The sequence below is a fragment of the Heptranchias perlo genome, chromosome 1, assembly GCF_035084215.1.
Source record: "Heptranchias perlo isolate sHepPer1 chromosome 1, sHepPer1.hap1, whole genome shotgun sequence".
NCBI classification, from domain to species: Eukaryota; Metazoa; Chordata; class Chondrichthyes; order Hexanchiformes; family Hexanchidae; genus Heptranchias; species Heptranchias perlo.
Genome location: NC_090325.1, coordinates 181,383,244 through 181,405,219, shown reverse-complemented (window position 1 = coordinate 181,405,219; position 21,976 = coordinate 181,383,244). Strand labels below are relative to the sequence as shown.

At 41.6% G+C, this 21,976-nt stretch overlaps 1 protein-coding gene across 3 annotated transcripts in view; it reads left to right on the top strand.

Annotated features, from left to right (window-relative positions):
- The window catches only part of LOC137328429 (evC complex member EVC-like), a 47,174-nt gene that overhangs the window by 17,400 nt on the left and 7,798 nt on the right, over positions 1 to 21,976 (top strand). For 2 of the 3 annotated variants that reach the window (XM_067994337.1, XM_067994336.1), the window contains exons 9-18: positions 1,773 to 1,989; positions 3,700 to 3,848; positions 5,404 to 5,502; positions 9,014 to 9,226; positions 9,621 to 9,730; positions 11,301 to 11,511; positions 11,765 to 11,965; positions 13,177 to 13,321; positions 16,570 to 16,675; positions 18,887 to 19,013. In XM_067994337.1, coding sequence (XP_067850438.1) covers positions 1,773 to 1,989; positions 3,700 to 3,848; positions 5,404 to 5,502; positions 9,014 to 9,226; positions 9,621 to 9,730; positions 11,301 to 11,511; positions 11,765 to 11,965; positions 13,177 to 13,321; positions 16,570 to 16,675; positions 18,887 to 19,013 — 1,578 coding nt within the window. The remainder of the gene's footprint in view (positions 1 to 1,772; positions 1,990 to 3,699; positions 3,849 to 5,403; positions 5,503 to 9,013; positions 9,227 to 9,620; positions 9,731 to 11,300; positions 11,512 to 11,764; positions 11,966 to 13,176; positions 13,322 to 16,569; positions 16,676 to 18,886; positions 19,014 to 21,976) is intronic. The other variant, XM_067994338.1, reaches the window with a different exon arrangement.

Sequence of the window (21,976 nt, the reverse complement as noted above, 5' to 3'; positions counted from 1 at the left end):
GTCCACAAACTCCAGTTGTCCAGCCCCACTTCTCATATTAAGCACAAAAAGAAGATTTCAAACACTGTTAATTTCATTGAGAGCTACAACTAACCGTAGTTAAAATCGACTTTGTGTGCTTAACATGAAAGGATGTGAGGGACAAATGAATAGCTCAGTGCAGCCCTTTAAACTTCCTGGATCTGTAGGACTAAAAGAGATTGCTCCCTGACATTAGGTTAATCAGAGAGCAGCTTTTTAGCACATCAGTCCTCCATCTGGAGGTGATGCTGAAGCTTCCCAGTTTTCAAGCTTCAAAGGAGGGAAGAATGAAGGGGAGAAGAGTAAGAGTGAGAAGGAAGGAAGAGAAGGATGGGGTTGAGTGGATGGGCTTAATTATTTTATGTATGGAGGTTGGATTTGTGTACAGGGGGCTAATTTTTTGTATATGGGAGTATTTGAATTTTCTGTGTGTCAGGGCTCGCATTTCTGAATAATCATGTGATCCACTCACTGCTTTTGACAGGAGTACCTAGCCCCATCTCCAAAAAGTTGGACATCTCTGATTTAAATTATGCAATACATTCGGAACCTTAAAGGAATATCCAAACTTAACACTTTGTCTGGTGCAATTTATATGCCAGCAGCAACCCCAAGAATAAAGAAGGAAAATATTGGCCTAAAAAAATCCCCAAAATGTTCATAGAGCTAACCACTTGCTCAATGGTTGACTGACTTGAGCATTCAACATGGTTATTAACTGGCACTTATGTGGCATGAATGTTCCCTGCCACTTGTCAGTCCAAGTTTGGAAGTATTTCAGGTCTCGTTGTAGGCTGGTTTGTGCTGTAAGAGGAGTTGTGAATGAAGCTGAACATAGTTGAATCATCAGGGAACAATCCCACTCCTGATCTTATGAAAGAGGGAAGGTCATTGATGAAGCAGATGAAAATGGTTGGTTTGAGGATGCTTCACCAAGGAACTCCTGCATTGATGTCCTGGGGCTGTGATGACTGGCCTCCAACAACCACAGCAATCTTCCTTTGTATCAAGTATGACTCCAGCCATTGTAGGGTTTTTCCTTTGCTCCACATTGACTTGAGTTTTACTAGGATACCTCGTTGCCATACTCAGTCAAAAGCTTTCTTGTTGTCAAGGGCGGCTAACCTCGCCTCTCCACTGGCATCAAGCTCTTGCTCCATGTCTTAGTCAAGGTTTTGATGAGGTCCAGAGGCAAGTAGTACTGGCAGAACCCAAACTGAGCATCGATGAGCAGTTTATTGGTGAGTAGGTGTTGCTAGATGGCACTGTTGATGACTTCTTCCATCATTTTGAATCAAATTGCCAGTGCCATTCAATACTCAGGGAATGTGGAGCTCTACGAGTGTGTACTTCAATGGAGGTGCAAAACTGTGCTCACTGCCCGCTAACTGATAGTAAAAGTTTTGAAGTTACACTAACTACAAAACATTTAGGCAATCCAATGAAGTTCCTTTAATATTAAACTTTTAAACTTTGGCTTTGTACATTTATATTGCAACCAATGCATAGCCAAAGCAGTGCCAGACCACCTCGAACAGGTGGCCTTAAACATCACTAGAAAAATGCTGAATCAAGACCAGTTCAGCAAAGTTATACTCCTCATGTTGCATCTATGTGACCACTTTGTACTGACACAACCCATGCGAGATAAATGCATGATAAGGATTTGCATAGCATGTATTAGAAGTTAAACTTGAATTAAATAATTTAGCAGCTAGTCTTCAGTTGGCACTGTTTTGTTCTTGTCATAGGTTATTCTGGATAAGCTGCTGCGTTGGGAGTTCATGACAAAAAGCCTTCATTCCTTCAAGTGGCTTTTGCAGCAAGAAAACAAAGACAAATTAAAGATGGTGACGTCAGTCCTTAACACTCTCACCAGGGATGGTGAATTGGCTTTTAGGCAAAAAGAAAAGATTTTAGCCAGATTACAAAGTTCTATTCAGGACAGTGTGCACACATACAACAATGGTAAGCCTGAAACTGTATTCCGCACGCTGAATTATTATATACATTAAAAGTTCAGTTTTATAGTACCAGGGCCACTTTTTGAGTGGCTTAGGAATATCACAGCATAGTTTGTAAGTGCCCAATACTAATAAATGTCAAAAGATATGGATTCTGCTAACCACTTCCACTGTCCCGGGTAGAAGTGATAACTACATACAGGTTGAGCTCCTATTAAAGTCCCTGGGACATTAAGAACTTATTAATTGCAAGCAAGAATTTTTTGTTTGTAAATAAATGAGTGCTTGTAGAGGCTAAAAGATGGTGATACCATCTTTAAAAGGAGGATGCATTTTTGGACAATGTCGTGTTCACTTGTAAACAATTTTACAACACCAAGTTATAGTCCAGCAATTTTATTTTAAATTCACAAGCTTTCGGAGATTTTCTCCTTCCTCAGGCAAATGTTTCAAGATCTCCTTGAAGCCTACGCATTTATACATATTGAACAATACATGGTGTTTACAGACTGCCCCTGCAACTGCCCGTTGCCAAGGCAATCACCGTGTTCAGACAGAGAGGTGTTACCTGCAGAACCCCCGAATACACATTCAACAAAAAAACAAACAGGGAAAAAAAAACAGAGAAAAAAAAACACAGAGAGAGGCAGAAACATCCGGAAGGCAGAGAGAGCCAGCAAATGACCCATTATATTAAAAACAGATAACATTTGTTCGCTGGTGGGGTAACGTGTAGCGTGACATGAACCCAAGATCCCGGTTGAGGCCGTCCTCATGGGTGCGGAACTTGGCTATCAATTTCTGCTCGACGATTTTGCGTTGTCGTGTGTCTCGAAGGCCGCCTTGGAGTACGCTTACCCGAAGGTCGGTGGATGAATGTCCATGACTGCTGAAGTGTTCCCCGACTGGGAGGGAACCCTCCTGTTTGGCGATTGTTGCGCGGTGTCCGTTCATCCGTTGTCGCAGCGTCTGCATGGTCTCGCCAATGTACCATGCTCTGGGGCATCCTTTCCTGCAACGTATGAGGTAGACATGAGGTAGTGTTCACTTGTGTACAGGTGTGCAGAACAAAGCAGGGAAGTCGAAGGTGTAATTGGACATCACTCACCCAGCATTCTGCCTGGAATGTGTAATCTGATCCAGTCAGGCTGGAGGCAGGCAATGCAGCCTTTGCAGAGATACCAATGTATAGTGGCACTGCAGGCATAACCCCTCAGAGTTCAGACAATGCACAGTGCTAACACTCCCCATAGTTCGGAAAAATGCAATTTTTAGAGAGTATTAAAAGTGGCAGCTTTATTGTCGTTGGTAACCACTCAGGATGTTCTATGCTGTTATCAGCACAACATCACATGGAGCCCTGAATATACTGACAGTCATGTGAATCATAATATGTACTGCTACTTCTACAATGAACTGCGATTGAAATTCTCCTGATTTTCCAAATTGAATAGTAATGTTAACAAAATGAAATAAATATGGAAGATAGAGGCCCTGAATTTCTGATGACTTCTCCTGCTGTAACTGCAACGGGATATTGGTGGCACCTTTGGAGAAACAACCGTTCTTAGCTTTTTGCACCATTTCTCCAAGGGTTCCACCAGAGAATCCCCACGGAAATTCCAGACGAAAGATTTTTGATTCAGCTTCAAACATTCTTTGATCCCTAAAAGATTTCCATAATTTGTACCTACATATAACATAAATATTTCAGAATGTGCCAAACAGACTAAAGACCTCATTTTGGGAATGAAGAAACGGCGCAGGACTTTGGTGAAGAGACTCGAAGGGACACAAAGACATGAGGCAATGAATCTGACAGACAGGGCGCGGCAAATGCTTGATCCTACTGAGTTTATGAAGGTCAGACTGTAAAATACTCTTGAGATAAACTTGTTAGACACAAATGTAGCAGTTAATATGTTGGATTCAAACTTCTATTTTCAGCATGAAAGAGTGACACCATTATAACAAAGCAATCACAGGCTTACTCAAGATTCCCCTTCAGGCAAGCTCACCCTTCACTTGTTTACTGGCTTTATACACCACTGCTAATTATTTCAACTAAATACCGTCCATGTAGTACATTGTCCCAGTTACAAAACACATAACATTGACTCTTGATTATTCAGATATTGGTGATCAGAACACTCAATGACGAATCAAGCACTTCCATCTCTGACATGACGTGGGTTAGCACCAGAGTGGGGATTCCTCTATCCCGGGCTGAAAATTTGTCTAGGCCCGTTTCTGAGAGCAGAATGGTTGGCGTGCTCCCAGGACACACCAGAAGCTGGACACCCATGGCTCACCCAAAATTGAGCCTCAGGCCTCATCTCAGTATTACCGGCGAGCAATGGACACCTATTGCACCTCCAGTGACAGTTTGCCAGTTTGAAGGCTTGCGGGTAGGTCATGGGGAAAGGAGAATGGAAGGGGGCAAGGATGGGCCGGCAGCAGCCCTCAGGATTACGGTGGAGCCGGGAGTAGCACTCCTGCTCCTCCTGCCTCCACATGAAGATAACATTTTTTTTTTAAACTTACTTGTTTGTTAGCGGCTGCTGGTTAGGCTGCAACAAATGCTATAAAATCTGAGCAGAACAGGCCTGACGCTTGCTGCACTCAGCGCTGCCCAATTTCTGGAAGTGGTCCTTAATCAGGCATTAGGCCTCTCATAACACAAACAAGGGGACTAATGCCTATTTAAGGCAGCCGCCCAGGCTGCCTGAATATCGTCCAAGACCAATATGGCGTTGGACATATTTAAGGTATGTATGGGATGCAAGACATTGCTCTGTGAAATTGGACTTTTTTGCCCCTGTTTCACGCCCGGAAAACAGGTACAATGTGAACCAGTTTCTCCCCCCTCTCCCTCTCCTACTTCCTTCCTGTGTCTTAACTCATAAGTTGGAAGAACATTCCTATTTTCTTCATGAGACATTCTTGTTGACTGTACTATTCAAACCAGTACCCGAGTATAACGATGCCTAATGTTACTCTATTGACAGACCACCAGATTGGTTGGGTCTTGGTGGAAGGAGTTTGGAATGTACAAATAAATCCAGTTACAAAATTTAATCTGCAAATTCTGTATTCAGAAACGAAAAGAAGAACAGAATAGAGATGGCTGTTGGGTTTGTTATTCTTACCTTCATACTCAATTTGGTTGTTACTAAAAGAAAAATTCTTCATGTATCAGTGAAACAGCTGTGAAATAATATTCTGATGCAGTTCTGCTAAAGCAATAATGATGCTATCTGTAAATCTAAAAATAACATTGCTTTCAAGTGCTTAATTCCCTGAGTCTTGTGCGCATTTTGTACAGAAATGAGTTCTAACATACAGGCAGATTGAATGAAATTACACCAGTCGTTTAATGATCTCATAACATACAGTAATGTAGTTGTGAATTTTACAGGGTTATCATGACCTCGCAGAGCGTCACAGGCAGATCCGCTGTGATGTGGAGGACGAGGAGGACCATAAAGATGCCAAGGCAGTTACCGAGTTGTGGAAGGTGAGAGTCCAGTGAATCCATTTCACAGATCACACCTGTAGAAAATTGAGGTTTTCAGTTTTTAGTGCATTTTACTAAAATATTCAAAGATTCGGTTTTGTTGACTAAAACTAAAGTTGGTTAACCCCGAATCCGGGCGCGGGCATCGCTGTGCGCGATAAACCTGCACCTGGTGGTTCTGATGCAGGCAGCACGTGAGATTCGTGCTGCCTCCTCATTTACCTGATTGTAGTGCAGCAGCCAGACCTAGCTGCAATGTTTTCACCAGCTTCACACTTCTCACCAGCAGGTTAACCCAGATATCGCGTGAGTTGCTCACACCTCTTAGAAACAGCTTGCACCTTTTATATGCAAAATATAAGTTATGGGTCGGCATGGAATCTGAACGGAGATCAAACATCACACATGTAAAATACAGATGCAGGTCCCATCCCTATGTTTACAAACTGTTGAGTTATGTTAAAACATTGAATAAAGGTTGCGCGCTACTAAATCCCACATCCTCCAATCTGCACGCCAGACCTCACCAATCTGCCGATAAGAGTTTGTACCAGGCCTGAGAGAGAACGTGCACCAAGGTTCTCTGATGATGCAATAGAGGCCTTGGTGCATGAGGTGGATAGAAGGAGGGGCATCCAATATCTGCAGAGGGGCAAGAGGCCCTCCAGACATATGCTCAAGAGGCAATGGGAGACAGTAGGGGACAAAGTCAATGCCAGGCTCGTAGCACCACAAACACGGATGCAGTGCAGGAAGAAGTTCAGTGCTTTGACACGAGTGGTCAAGGTGAGTGAAGTCAACTGTCAAGTGGCATCTCCTACCAACTGCAGCACTAGTCATATCCACTGCTGCACGCACTATAGCCCCACCACCCACAAAGCAACAAACACTTTCAATCAGTTCTCAACTCTTCCAGACAGATGCTTCCTCTCACCCTCACACATTACCACTTTTGCAAGCCGTACACCCACAACTCACAGGTCACACACACTGGCAGCTATTAAACCATGACAGCCACATCTTGCAGGACACTCACTGACACACGTCCCACTTTCTTGCAGGAGAAGGTGCCGCACAACAGGAAGCAGCAAGTGGCAGTGGCATTTAGCCCCTCGAGCCTGTTCCGTCATTCAGTGAGATCATGGTTGATCTGTGACCTAAGTCCCCTTATCCACCTTAGTCCCATATCCATAATACCCTTGGTTAACAGAAATCTATCAATCTCAGATTTGAAATTAACAATTGAGCTAGCATCAACTGCTATTTGCAGAAGAGCATTCCAAACTTCTTCCACCCTTTGCGTGTAGCAGCGTTTCTTAACTTCACTCCTACAAGTCCTGGCTCTAAATGTTAGGCTATGTTCCCTAGTCCTAGTATTCAAATATAGGAGACCTCCAAAAACAGGTTCAAATGCATCAGCAGCCAGAAGCAATAATCCAACAACTAACCTGTAAATCCTGCATGGTTCCTTTAAATAACGCTGGTGGGGGCCGGGGTGGGGGGTGTCCTCCAGGCACTCTAAGACATGTTCAGCTGTTCGTAGTTAAGAAAGTTTGTTGGCTGGAGCGCCAAAATGGTGTCTATCCCTTTAAATCAGCGTTGCACACTGATCTAACGCATATTCTGCATACTTTACACGCTGCCAGTGTTTGTTATCTGAGTGTGCGCAAACGCCTTTACCAAAATGGCGTCCAGCACACGTCATGCTAGAAGTGTGCGCATGCATTCCAGATGCCATTTTGGGGCCTTAGGAGGTCGCGTAGTACCTGAGAAACGGGCTTAAGACGGATGAATTTCTAGCCCTAGGAGTGAAAAGTTTGGATAGCGTTCAAGTGCACTGAGAGTCTTGATTAAGAGGGACAGATATCCGGATTTATCTTTTTAGTTTTTTATTCTAGTGGGGGAAGTTGGAATGGACTTCATTATAGCCTTCACACGGTATACACTATTGTACTCATTGTGATTACTGTTTTGAGCTGATTAAATGCCTGTAGACTGATAGTAGCCTTATCATTGGTATAATTGGCCCTGAAAATCCACAATGGGATACACCTCAGGATAAATGCCAAGATGCACTCACTACGTGCCTTTGCCACTGAACCTGGTGGACCTTCCAGGGTTCTGGAGGTTACCTAATTTGCCAACCAACGGTGGGCACCCAGGCCACTAGGGACACATCTGGGGCGTTCGCCAATGGAAAGTCCGGTGGGATTGCCAGGTTTCCCACACAAAAATAATTGAGGACTGCCCCCAGCGGCCTCCTTTGCAAGAGTGCAAAGACATTTGCCTTTTTCTTCAGGGTTCCAGGCTATAATTCTGGCTCGAACCCCTAGGTGGGCCCCACTTCCACCCTCATTAGGTGGGTACAGCTGGTCTGACCAGCCGTACACCCGCTAAACATATGCTGGGTTCCACCGAGGTTCAAGGAAATGGAAACTCTTTCCCCACCCTTCCTACACCAAAGGCCTTATAAGGGGCTGGTAGAGGTTCCGCTCCCACAAGGCCACCCAGATAGTTCAGTGGAAGGCCAGGACCCAGCATTTCTGAGACTGTAGATTTTCAGGTCCATTATGCTTTTGTTAATAGAAACATTTTTAAAGCTACAACAAATCGTTGACAGTTTAAAAGCTCGGGTTAGGATTTTATGTGCAGATGATACAGCAGAAACAGAATATAAGTTTAATGATGTGCCCATAACAAAAGTGCTTCTTGAAATCAAAATTATACCAAATTCATCTACTTAGTCATTTTTTTTTTGGTGAACATTTGTGCTTATTGAGATGATGGTTGTCCATTCAAGGAAATGGGATAATTTTTTACTCCCTGGCAGAATCAAATATTTTCATGTCAGGCATAACATGAATTGTCAACAGAGTAGACCTTTCTTGAAGTAGAGCTGTCTTAACTCGAAGATCAGAACCACAGAATCATAGAAGTTTATAGCATAGAAAGAGGTCATTCAGCCCATTGTGTCTGTGCTTGTCTCTTGCGGGAACAATCTGGAACTAATCCCACTGCACTATTTACTCCCCGTAACCATAGAATAGAGCTCCTTAATGCAGCATTTATAAACATTTGTTTACATTTTCTAGTGAAAAAATAATGTGAAATCCTACATTGGAAATTTATAGGAATAATTTTCCGATTTCTTGCTGTCAGCGGAGAGTCTCGTTCACTAGAAGCACAGATCAGAAATTTGGGCACCGGCTGCACGTGATTTTCCGACCATTTTGGTCAGAAATTTGTGCATATCATGTGACCTAATTTTCGATATGCTGGCGGGTGAGGCTCACTACCAGCAGCATGAAGTCGAAAAATTTTCCCTTAAGTTACGACCTTCAGATGTAGAGGCAAATGTGAGTTTGGAGGGGAGGGATTTTACTCTGCAAACAATTGAGACGCAAGCTATTGTTTGGTGTTTTGCTCATTGGCGTCAACCGCAGAAATACGGAACTGCCATTGTTTTAATATACTGGGCACATAGATTAATGGGAAATGGTGCATTGTACAGAACCTGCACTCTGCCTCATCACGGACTGTGGACAAACTGATCAAGAAGCTTTTCTCAGAGACTCTTCCGAATCTTACTGAAGTATCTTTATCTGCAATGGAAAGTCTGAGAAGCAGTGTGCAGCAAGACCTGGCAGCAAGCAAACAGGCAACAGAAGAAGAAAGAAAACGGCATTTGAAACTGTTCCAAGAAAAACTGGCCCAAGTGAAGCAGGTATGTGGAATAAATTATTTCCAGCCCCTTTTTTTTAATTTTCTCCTACATTTTATTTTTCCCATTGCCACATTCCATTCCTAGCCCCTGCCAAGAGGCTGAGCAGGTGACCTGTTCTCAGGCTTCTACCTGTGCTGCTCTTTATCTAATTACTTTCAGGTACTCGAGTATCATAGAGTAACATGGCCTCATTCCATTTACTGATCGCAATGGTGGAAACCAGTTACACTCCTTGGTATAGAACATCTCTTCACCAGCCTAGCAATATTTTTCATGGGAAATCGGCAAGGAGTTCAGTTCTGCTGTTAATCTGTTAGTGTAGCTGATGAGGTTGGTAATGATTTTGTAAATGGTTATGTTGCATAACAGTCGTATCTCTCATTGCAACATTTAGGTGTGGGTAGACGAGCTGGCACTTAACTCAGCTAAACAGAAACATCTGGTTGATAAGCAGAAAAAGATCATTCAAGGCTTCCTAATGAGGCAGAATGGCCTGGATGAGAAGTAAGTGAGTTATTCAAGGTTGGCCATAGTGTACATGGGAAAGTTACCCATGCCTCTTATGAAATTCGGTGAAACCACTAGTAGCTACTTTCCAGCAGGAATCATTGGATAATAACAAGGAGTGTGTTCCCACGCTGATTTTTCTCTTCTCTATCTCAGAGTGACAGTGGCCAGATGATTTAGCATAGAGTGAAAATCAACTCTGGAACATTATAGTCTGTATGGCCTAGTGCTAATCTGGACAGTCCCTTTACCCTCTAAGCCATCATTGGAGCTTGTATTATATTTCTTGATAGGGAAACTGTCTGCTTTAATCTGACCCTCCCCTACTTGATTACTTAATCTGCTTGTATTTCCAGTATTTTCTGTTTTTCTTTCTATTATATTAGGTTCACCAGCATTTGCATATCACTTTGTTGTACACAAAAGACATAACATTCGGTTTCCTTCGATTCTGATGTTTTTTTCACAATTGTGTTCTTCATCAGTTCATTCTAACTCTGTTTCAGTTCCTTCACATGCGTATTCATGGCTTCATACCACAATGTGCCCTTGCATGTTTTGTTAATTCAGAAATGGTCTGATGTCCAACAATGTTCTTACGTTAATTATTATTTAATTACTAAATTGAATCTAACATTCAGTAGCACATTATTATATCTTACTACCATACAGTAGCAATTTAGCACAATTTTATGTTATACGTGTTACATCATGTTACATTTATACAGGAATTGCCTTAGTTATTCTGTCTTCTCCTGTCTTCAGCACTCTTACCTGTTACAGCCATGTGTTGCTTTTCCTGGTTTTGCTTTGTCCAATCCCATCTATATTCTATTTCATCCCATTTCCTTTGTTTCATCCTGATTTGTTCTCGCTTCTGACTGTATGTACTTCATTGAGTTGAAAGAAAGAAATTGCATGTATATAGTGTCTTTCGTGTCCTCAGTATGTCCCAAATTGCTTCACATTCAGTGAATCACTTTTGAAATGTAGTCACTGTTGCTTTGTAGGCAGCAGCCAATTTATGCACAGCAAGACCCAATGTACAATAATAAGATGAATGACCAGTTAACCTGTTTTTGTAGGTGATGGTTGAGGGTTAAATGCTGGCCAGGACACTGAGAGAACTCCCCTGCTCTTCTTCAAACAGTGTCATGGGATCTTTTACATTCACCTAAACAGGCAGACAAGATCTCAATTTAACATCTCATCTGAAAGATGGTAAATCTGTCAATACAGCATTCCCTCAGAAGTGTCAGTTTGGAGTATGTGCTCGAGTCATCGAGTGGGGCTTGAACCCACAATCCTTTGATGTTGAGCCAAGCTGACTCTACCTGTATTATTTGAGATGGAGAACTCACGGAGTACTCACAGTACAGCGTCTGCCGTACTCACAAAATAAACTGAAATTTCTACTGTTTCCCCACTGTGGAAATGTGCTGATGCTAATTGACTCAACAGCCTCTGTCTACCCAAGTCATCGGAGTAGCTCTGAAGCTTTAAGATCTAAGCATTGTCTAAATAATCTGCATATGTAACTGCTTTTCATGCTTATTTATTCTTTCAGGGTTTCTAAGCACATTGAGCTCGAGCACAAGATAGCTTTACAATCTATAGTTAGACAGCTAACTCTAAGGCAGCTTAGTCTAATGACACTCAAAGAAATGAAGCTTTTCAAGAGAAAAAGTCTGCTAGATGAACTTGGGGAACAGCGGATGAAGGAAGCACCCATTTGGGATCAGCAAGAAGACGAGAACGTGAAGCTACAGGATAATCTGGTACAGAAATATTATGCAGTATCTGTTCATCAAAGCTACTAAGGAAAAATAATTAATATTCACAGTCGAGTTTTAATTTTCAAGATTTATTTGTCATTTGTGTAATATTAAGGTCAACACATCGATGATGTGTAAAAAGGTTTTTATTGTCTGTGCGCTCAGATTGGGGTAAGATGAACCCTTAATTATATCCCTTCAAACTGCTTTTATGTTTGTATTTAACACATTCTGGATTCTGTTTATATTTTGAAAGGTATCTAAATTCTCAGAAGAACAGGAGAAGCTGTGCCAAGAGACTGAAATACTCATTCACCAGCAGCTCACTGCAGAATCCCAGGCATTCATGGATCTTTTACAGCGTCACATGGAACATGTGATTGGCCGTACTCTGGTCCATCAAGTCAGAGTGCACTCAGTCAAGCAGAACCATGAAGAAAACACCGAGAAACTTAAGGTAACATTCATTAGAAACTATCATGGGTCTGTCTAGATCAGTGCCAAATTTCACTTAATAATCCAGGTTAGTCCAAAGTATATTCAATACCCACTAATACAGTTTTTTTCGACATCGTTCACCTGAGGAAGGAGGAAGCCTCCGAAAGCTTGTGAATTTAAAATAAAATTGCTGGACTATAACTTGGTGTTGTAAAATTGTTTACAATTGTCAACCCCAGTCCATCACCGGCATCTCCACATCATAATACAGTTAGGGAAGTGGCATTTGCATTATGCTGGGGAAGTCTATATTCCTTACACGGGCCTGGAATCTTTACCTAAAATACTTATATTAGAATTAATTTTGGATTAGTTCCATCCTGTCAGACAGTCTTGACGATGAGCAGAAAGGAAATTTTAACTTGAGTGGAATAAGTGCAGCAGTTTGAAGTGGGACGAATCCACGTGCAAACACGTCTTGTTCTTAAAGTTCAAATGTATGTTGCCTGACATGTTGCATTGGTACAATAGATGGTGCTGTTCTGCATAAAACACACTGGGGGTAATTTTAACTTTTGCCGATGGTGTAAAATGGGCGATATCGGAAAGGCCTCCCGTTATCTGGCCTGTCCGAGTTTTCTTTATGGAAAGGAAAATCAGGCGAGGTGTATAAAGGGTGGCCGATCCGAAATCGCCCATTTTACACCATTAGCAAAAATTAAATTTTCCCCACTGCATTTAGGTGTCATGTCAATGTACTATACAATCCCCAACATGAATCTGGCATACTAAAGACAGTATTAAAAATGCCCAGTGGATAAGGCTCTGTCTGTGATCATGTAGTATGTTTTAATCTCTGCTGGTACAAAATTTCATAGATACTAGAGGGTAAATTTTACAAATTTGTAGTCCCGACATGGAGTTTCAGCTGCCAGGAAATTCGGGTGCGGAGTTTACTCTTATGTCACTAAATTCTGCAGGTTCCATGAACTAACTGGCATGAAATTACCTTAATGATTTTCTGTTTAAGTTTTAGGATGCCATGGATATTTACTACAAAATGTATTAAATCTCAGTATTAAATATCAAAGTGTGTTAAAAGTCAGCCAGTGAAATAACTGAAGAGCCTGCTTTTTTTCCTAAACTGTGGCATTAGGTAAGATGGCTTTTCTGCAAGACTAGGAAGTAATTGAACAAATGTTGTCCTATGTCTGTTTGGGTTTTTTTTAGAACCTGTTGGTGGAGAGAGCAACTGAGAGTGTCTATGTGACCATGGAAGGTGCAACCAATCTTATTCAGAATTATTACCAACAGATAGAAGAAATCATGGCGGTGTACAGAAAAGACAAAAAGAATCAGCTAAGGTCCATGCAAGGTCTCTGTTAAAATATAGCTTTCCTTTTTATCCTATGTAAACAATGGATTAAGGAGGGTGGGTTCTGTTATTATCAAATAATGATTTATAAAACATCTTCCTTTAAGTTCTGTCATATTGACTTGTGGCGGTTAGTCACAGACACAGTCACATTTTGTGTCATGCCACAGTGAATCAATGGAGGTAAGCAGCCATCATAAGCGACAGCATCAAGGAAGCAAAAGCAACAGTATTTCCATCTGATTGAAAACAATTTTTCCATTTTTTATTCAGTTAAAGATCAGTGTAACTTGCAGTAATTGCAGCACTGTATATTCAATCAAGTAAATGACTAATGTTATTGAAAATGTGACATGATCCACATAGCTGGTATAGCTTATTATATGAAGTACACTATCGGGTACGAGCCTAATCCTGGATGAAAACCGTTTGGGAACCTGTTGGCATCAGACCAGATTTCTTTTAACTTGCATATCAATTACAAAATTGGGATCTCTTTCTACAGTCAATAGATTTGGGGACCCTGTATAGGAATATTGGAACAGGAGTAGGCCATTCAGCCCCTCGAGCCTGCTCCGCCATTTGATAAGATCATGGCTGATCTGTGATCTAACTCCATATACCTGCCTTTGGCCCATATCCCTTAATACCTTTGGCTGCCAAAAAGCTATCTATCTCAGATTTAAATTTAGCAATTGAGCTAGCATCAATTGCCGTTTGCGGAAGAGAGTTCCAAACTTCTACCACCCTTTGTGTGTAGAAATGTTTTCTAATCTCACTCCTGAAAGGTCTGGCTCTAATTTTTAAGACTGTGACCCCTACTCCTTGAATCCCCAACCAGCGGAAATAGTTTCTCTCCATCCATCCTATCTGTTTTCCTTAGTATCTTATAAACTTCGATCAAATCACCCCTTAACCTTCTAAACTCTAGAGAATACAATCCCAATTTGTGTAATCTCGCCTCGTAACTTAACCCTTGAAGTCCGGATATCATTCTAGTAAACCTGCACTCCCTCCAAGGCCAATGTGTCTTTCCGAAGGTGCGGTGCCCAGAACTGCTCACAGTACTCCAGGTGCGGTCTAACCAGGGTTTTGTATAGCTGCAGCATAACTTCTGCCCCCTTGTACTCTAGTCCTGTAGATATAAAGGCCAGCATTCCATTAGCCTTCTTGATTATTTTCTGCACCTGTTCCTGACACTTCAATGATCTATGTACCTGAACCCCTAAGTCCCTTTGGACATCCACTGTTTTTAACTTTTTACCATTTAGAAAGTACCCTGTTCTATCCTTTTTTGATCCAAAGTGGATGACCTCACATTTGTCTACATTGAATTCCATTTGCCACAGTTTTGTCCATTCATCTAATCTATCAATATCCCTTTGTAATTTTATGTTTTCATCTACACTGCTTACAATGCCACCAATCTTTGTGTCATCAGCAAACTTAGATATGAGACTTTCTATGCCTTCATCTAAGTTGTTAATAAATATTGTGAATAATTGAGGCCCCAAGACAGATCTCTGCAGGACTCCACTAGTCACATCCTGCCAATGTGAGTACCTACCCATTATCCCTACTCTCTGTCACCTTTCGCTCAGCCAACTTCCAAACCAAGTCCGTACTTTTCCCTCGATTCCATGGGCTTCTATCTTAGCTAACAGTCTCTTATGTGGGACTTTATCAAATGCCTTCTGGAAGTCCATATAAATAACATCCATTGACATTCCCCTGTCCACTAATTTAGTCACCTCTTCAAAAAATTCAATCAGGTTTGTCAGGCACCTACCTTTCACAAATCCATGCTGGCTCTCTCGGATTAACTGAAAATTCTCGAGGTGTTCAGTCACCCTATCCTTAATTATAGACTCCAGCATCTTCCCCATTACAAATGTTAGGCTAACTGGTCTATAATTCCCTGGTTTCCCTCTCTCTCCTTTCTTAAAAAGCGGAGTGACATGTGCAGTTTTCCAATCTAGAGGGATAGATCCTGAATCTAGAGAACTTTATACTACTTCAGTAGTTATTTGACTAAGAATGCAAGACATTTGAATACTCCGACTATTGTAGACCTTATGGTTATGCAATCTTTACTAGAGCATCTCTAGAAATGGCTTATCTTCCTGCCCGTGCACTGTTGTCTCTGGAATCACCCAAGGATCTATCCTTGGCCCCCTCCTCTTCCTCATCTACACATCCTCTCCTGATACTTCCACTGCCTTTGTGTTGTCAGATTGCTCGTCCAACATCCAGTCTTGGATGAGCCACAGTTTCCTCCAGTAAAATATTGGGATGACGGAAGACTGAAGTTACTGTCTGTGGCCCCTGCCACAAACTCCATACTCATGCCACTGATTGCATTCCCTTTCCCAGCCACTGTCTCAGGTTGAAACAAACTGTTCTAAACCTTGGCATCCTATTCCATCCCGACCACATATCCTCTCTATCACAAAGACTACATACTTCTACCTCTGTGACATCACCTGTTCCACTCTTGCCTCAGCCCATCTGCTACTGAAACCTACATCCAAGCCTTTGTCACCTCCAGGCCCAACCATTCCAATGTTCTCCTGGCCAGCCTCCCATCCTCCATATTCTGTAAACTTCCGCTCATCCAAAACTCTGCTGCCTGTATCCTATCCCGTAAGTCAAGTCCTGTTCATCCATCGTGCCTGTCCTTGCTGACCTACATTGGCGAGCAGTCCCCCAACCCCCTCAAATTTAAAATTCTCATCCTTGGTTATAAATCTCTTCGGGGCCTTGCCCCTCCCTATCTCTGTAACTTCCATCAGCCTTACAACTCCCACCAAACCTTCATTCCTCCAACTCTGGCCTCTTGTGCATCCCTCCCTCCCTTTGCCCCACTAGTGACGGCTATGTCTTTAGCTGTCCAAGACCCACACTCTGGAATTCCCTCCTTAAACCCCTCCGCTTTTCCACCTCTTTATTAAAACCCCTTTACCTTACCCTCCCAATATCTCCTTCATTGGCTCAGCATCCATTTTTTTTTATTATGCCTTTGTGAAGCGCCTTTGGATAGTTTTTACATTAAATATGTTATATACATGTTAATGTTGTGTGCTAAACTATGAGCTTTCAGATGGCAAAGGAAATGCTGATTTAACAAAGTAAAAATATGAGATTCAGGATTTTAATTTTAAATTTTGTAATTAAGGCTTTTGTTATATCTTCAATTGATGAAATGCAGTGAGAACTGAAATCTTAAGTAACACGTGTTGTTTAAACAGGAACTTTTAAAAGTAAGCAGCTTATCAAGGAGAAGACATTGGAAGAGAACCTTAATACAGACTTAGTGAAGACAAATCTACTTGAACCAATAAGGATTCAGCACCAGTGAGTAACATTTTAGTTTGTGATTTATCACTGAGATTTTAGCAGGGGCATAAAAAAAACAAATAATGCAAAACAATTCTATTTGAGAGTTAGCACCATCTGTACAAGCACAATACTTTATATAGTTTGGTACATTTATTTGAATTCCTTCTTAAAGAGCTACTGTCACTATACTTTAAAAAAATTATTAATTTTTAACTTTTAAGCTGAACCCTGTGTTAATGCTGATGTTAAAATTAGTTAAAATTTTTTATCTTAATTGTTTTATGTTTAAAATTAGGTCCTGGAGCTTTCATGACTTAGCTATTTAAGCATATGCTAAGGCATACAGAGAAGGAAGGCCCTGGCACTGCTCACCAGTCTGTGCTGTTAGGTGATCGCAGCAAAGGTGGCAGGAGGAACATCATAATTGGACTTCACGCCCTTGGGGTTGAAAGGAAATAATTGGGCAAGGCTCCCACTTTTGATCGCTATCCAGCGATCTGTGCTGGAAGTGTGTATGTGTGGACATCAGGTGACGACAGGATCAGGTGATTCCTGTCGTGTTAAAATAGCCTGCTGAAAGTCACTGTCTAGGCTGGCACATGTACAACAGCCACTTGGACAAGGTCTCAGAAGTTGACCAGTGATTGTGGAACCAATTCCCAGCAAGCAGTCAGGAGAGGAAGGGATAAAAGAAAAAGGGCAGAAAGAAAAGGGTCTTGATTTTCAGTTTAAAAGAAAGAATTACTTGCATTTATAGAGTGCTTTTCACAAACTCGGGATATCCCAAAGTGCTGTACAACCAATGAAGTACTTTTGAAGTTGAGCTAATCTGTGCATAGCAAGGTCTCACAAACAGCAATGTGATAACGGCCAGATAATCTGATCTGGTGATATTGCTTGAGGGATAGATATTGACCAAGATACTGGGGAGAACTCCCCTACTCCTCTTCGAAATAGTGCAATGGGATCTTTTACGTCCACCTGAGAGGGCAGTAAAGAAGTTTCCAGCTTCAGCTCTTGTTTTATTTTCCACAGTGTTAGCTGTTTTCATAGTTAAGCCTTTGAAGAATGCAGTATTATTAAACCACCAAATATGCTTAATTAATGAGTAGTGTTTTGTTGATGACTACTGTAGTCACAGCACAGAAATGTGGAAAAATTCCAGAATTACAGGCATTGTGCAATAAAGAGAGAATTTTGAAAGCTAAGAAGTCAAAAGATCAATGTACATAATGTAAACAGTAAATAGATATCATAATCACATACAACTTTCCACTGATGGCTAAAATCTTAAAAATAGTCTGAAACATGAAACATTCAAATGCCCGAGCCCTTAAAATTAAGATTCTTGAAACCTGGCTTACATCCATCCTCGCAGGTCACTTTGATGCAATTTGGTTCTGAACCCTTATTGTCCTTTAAAATATTAGCTGGCAGGGTTACACAAAAAAGCTGAAAATCTATTTGAAAGCAGAGTGTTGCACTGGGCAGGGCTCGGCAACAAAGCTTACAAAAGGGAGACAGTCTGTGATCAGGACTTAAAATATCTTAGCCTCCCGTTCAGGGATCATGAGTTTTGTTAGGATCTAGTCTCATAAGGCACTTTTGACAGAGGCAAGATCACCTCGCCTTAAGATAAGTGATGAGATTGAATTAGCTGCCACTCACAGGCTGAGACTCATAGCTGAATAAAGGGTATTCTTGTGTCTGTAAGCATCTAGTGTATATATTCAACGATTCTGAATGATCCCAAGACAATAGAATAGTGAATTACACCAATATATTGACAACTGTGCAATACTGTTCCCGTATATAACTAATCAGTTTTATACATAGATCAGGAACACTTGATTCTAGTACTTCTTATACTTGTGTTTCAATGAGATGTTAGGAAAGATGTAAATCATTTCAAATTTATCTAGACACCCATCATTAAGGATGGCTGGAAAAATAAACCCTGCCACAGACTTTTTAATTTGTGTATGTTTCAGAGATAAATAATATGAGCAGTAGAAGAGCAGCAACAACTTGCACTTATATAGCACCTTTAAAATATTAAAACGTCCCAAGGCGCTTCACAGGAGAGTTATCAAACAAAATTTGACAGTATACTATCACAACAATACCCCTGATGGTTATGTCTGTACAGCTTACTAGTTGGAAGCTGGGAGAGAAGGTGGTTTAATTTCAAAGTAATCACCTCTCTGTCTCTGTTGCTGCCGATAGGCTGGTGGTGCAGCAGAGGAAGACGAGATCCATGCTGTTGTTTGAAGAGGAGATGAATATGCAGTTCCTAAAGCAGAGAACATTGCTGCTTCATCAGCTCAAGGAGCAAGTTGATAAACGCTTGAAGGTACAACACTGGTCATTGTAAGTCTAGAAATGACTGATATTAGTTGATCAATGCATTCGTAAGACATTCATTGTCCACTATTTCAGCGGACACGTTAACCAGTTTAAAATAAATGGGCTAATAGCTGTGTTAAAATGGTGGACAGAGGAATGTCACATGAACATGTTAAACATTCAGCTCTGCAGATTTTAGATCTTGTACTGTTGTAGGTAAATAACAACTGATGAAAATGAAAGAAAACATTAGCAATGCAGTCAATCAATATCACAGATGAGTGCAGGATTTTGATTGTGCTTTGTTAATTTGCTCCTGTACTAATTAACTAAACAAATGCTAACAACATAGTATCATAGTAGGTACAGCACAGGAGGAGGCCATTCGGCCCATCGTGCCTGTGCCGGCTCTTTGAAAGAGCTATCCAATTAGTCCTACTCCCCCTGCTCTTTCCCCACTGCCCTGTAATTTTTTTCCCTTCAAGTGTTTATCTAATTCCCTTTTGAAAGTTACTATTGAATCTGCTTCCACCCTTTGAGGCAGCGCATTCCCGAACATTACAACTTGCTGTGTAAAAAAATGTGTCCCAATGTCGCCTCTGGCTCTTTCGTCGATCACATTAAATCTGTGTCCTCTGGTTACCAACCCTTCTGCCACTGGAAACAGTTTCTTCTTATTTACTCTATCAAAATTGTTCATGATTTTGAACACCTCTATCAAATCTCCCCTTAACCTTCTCTGTTCCAAGATGAACGACCCCAGCTTCTCCAATCTCTCCATGTAACTAAAGTCCCTCATCCCTGGTACCATTCTAGTAAACCTCTTGTTCACCCTCTCTAAAGCCTTGACATCCTTCCTAAAGTGTGGTGCCCAGAAGTGAACACAATACTCCAGCTGAGGCCTCACCAGTATTTTATAAAGGTTTAGCATAACTTCCTTGCTTTTGTACTCTATGCCTCTATTAATAAAGCCCGGAATCCCATATGCTTTTTTAACTGCCTTCTCAACTTGTCCTGCCACCTTCAAAGATTTGTGTATGTGCACCCCCAGGTCTCTCTGTTCCTGCACCCCCTTTAAAATTGTATAATTTAATTTATATTGCTTCACCTCATTCTTCCTACCAAAATGTATCACTTCACACCTCCTTGCGTTAAATTTCATCTGCCATGTGTCTGCCCATTTCACCAGTCTGTCTATGTCCTCCTGAAGTCTGCTACTATCCTCCACGTTGTTTACCACATTTCCGAATTTCGTGCCATCTGCAAACTTTGAAATTATACCCTCTATACCCAAGTCCAAGTCAGTAATATATAACAAGAAGAACAGTGGTCCTAATACTGACCCCTGGGGAACACCACTATATACTTCCCTCCAGTCTGAAAAACAACCGTTCACCATTACATAGAATAGAATGGTTACAGCACAGAAGGAGGCCATTCGGCCCATCAAGCCTGTGCCAGCTCTTTGTAAGAGTAATCCAGTTAGTCCCATTCCCCCGCACATTCCACGTAGCCCTGCAAATTTTTCCCCTTCCAAGTATTTATCCAATTCCTTTTTGAAAACCATGATTGAATCTGCCTCCACCACCCTTTCAGGCAGCACATACCAGATCATAACAACTCACTGAGTAAAAAGGTTTTTCCTTATGTCGCCTTTGGTTCTTTTGCCAATCGCCTTAAATCTGTGTCCTCTGGTTCTCGACTCTTCTGCCAATGGGGACAGTTTCTCCTCATTTACTTCATCTAAACCCTTCTTGATTTTGAACACTTCTATCAAATCTCCTCTCAACCTTCTCTGCTCTAAGGAGAACAACCCCAGCTCTGATTTCTGTCACTTAGCCAATTTTGTATCCACGCTGCCACTGTCCCTTTAATCCCATGGGCTTTAATTTTGCTACCAGTCTATTATGTGGTACTTTATCAAATACCTTTTGATAATCCATATACACAACATCAAGTACACTACCCTCATAAACCTCTCCGTCACTTCATCAAAGAACTCAATCAAGTTAGTCAAACACGATTTTCCTTTAACAAAGCCGTGTATATTCTGCTGGTTTGATGTATGTGGCTTTCCAAATGGAATTTGTCTCAGACATAACTGATGGGATGAAATTAATAAATCATACCTATTTGTAACTTATTGCGTAGTGTAGTTCAAACTATACAGATCAGATGTCTTCCAGATTCAATCCACAATCTGTGCTAAGCTAGCTGATCTCAACCCGGGCATTGACAGATGTAAAAGTTCACATCAACACTTAGAAGTACGGAACGGGAAAATCAACCAAGGTTTCTACTCCTGATCTCTCTAGTGTGAGTCTTGCTGGAAAAACACATGTGGACATTGAATGAGGATACAATGTTGTAGAAATTCATCTGGGCCCATTTCTGGTACCAGAATCCTCATCTGGGATGTCTGAAGCCTGCCCGAAATTAGGCAGTGAGCCTCATTTCAATAATTTAGGTGAGCTGTCGATGTCTGTTACACCATTATAGGTAGCTCGACCGTTTCAGCACATGAATTTCGGGCCGCTTGCCTTGCTGGAAGGTGAGGGGTGTGGGGAGGTAGGAAAGAGCGAGGACATCAGGAAGGGGGCCGAATCGGGGGTCGGCAGTGGCCCTCGGGAGTGCTGTGGAGCTGGGAGGAGCACTCCGGCCCCTCCTGGCTCCACTTCAACCTTCAAAAATGTATCCACGCCACAAAAACATGAGAAAAGCAGGATCGACACCTGCTCTGCTCAGGGCAGCCCAATTTCTCAATCAAGGGATCTAAAACAGGCGTTTGGCCCCTCATTAGCATATGCAAGGAACTTAAGACTTGATATAGGCATCTGGCCCAAACACCTGAAACTTGTCTGAGGCCAATATGGCTTCAGGTATTTTTCAAGCATCCTTGGGGCGCAAGGCATAGCCCTGCAAAATTGGTCATATTTGTCCCCTTTTCCATTTCCACCCCAATCAGTCTTG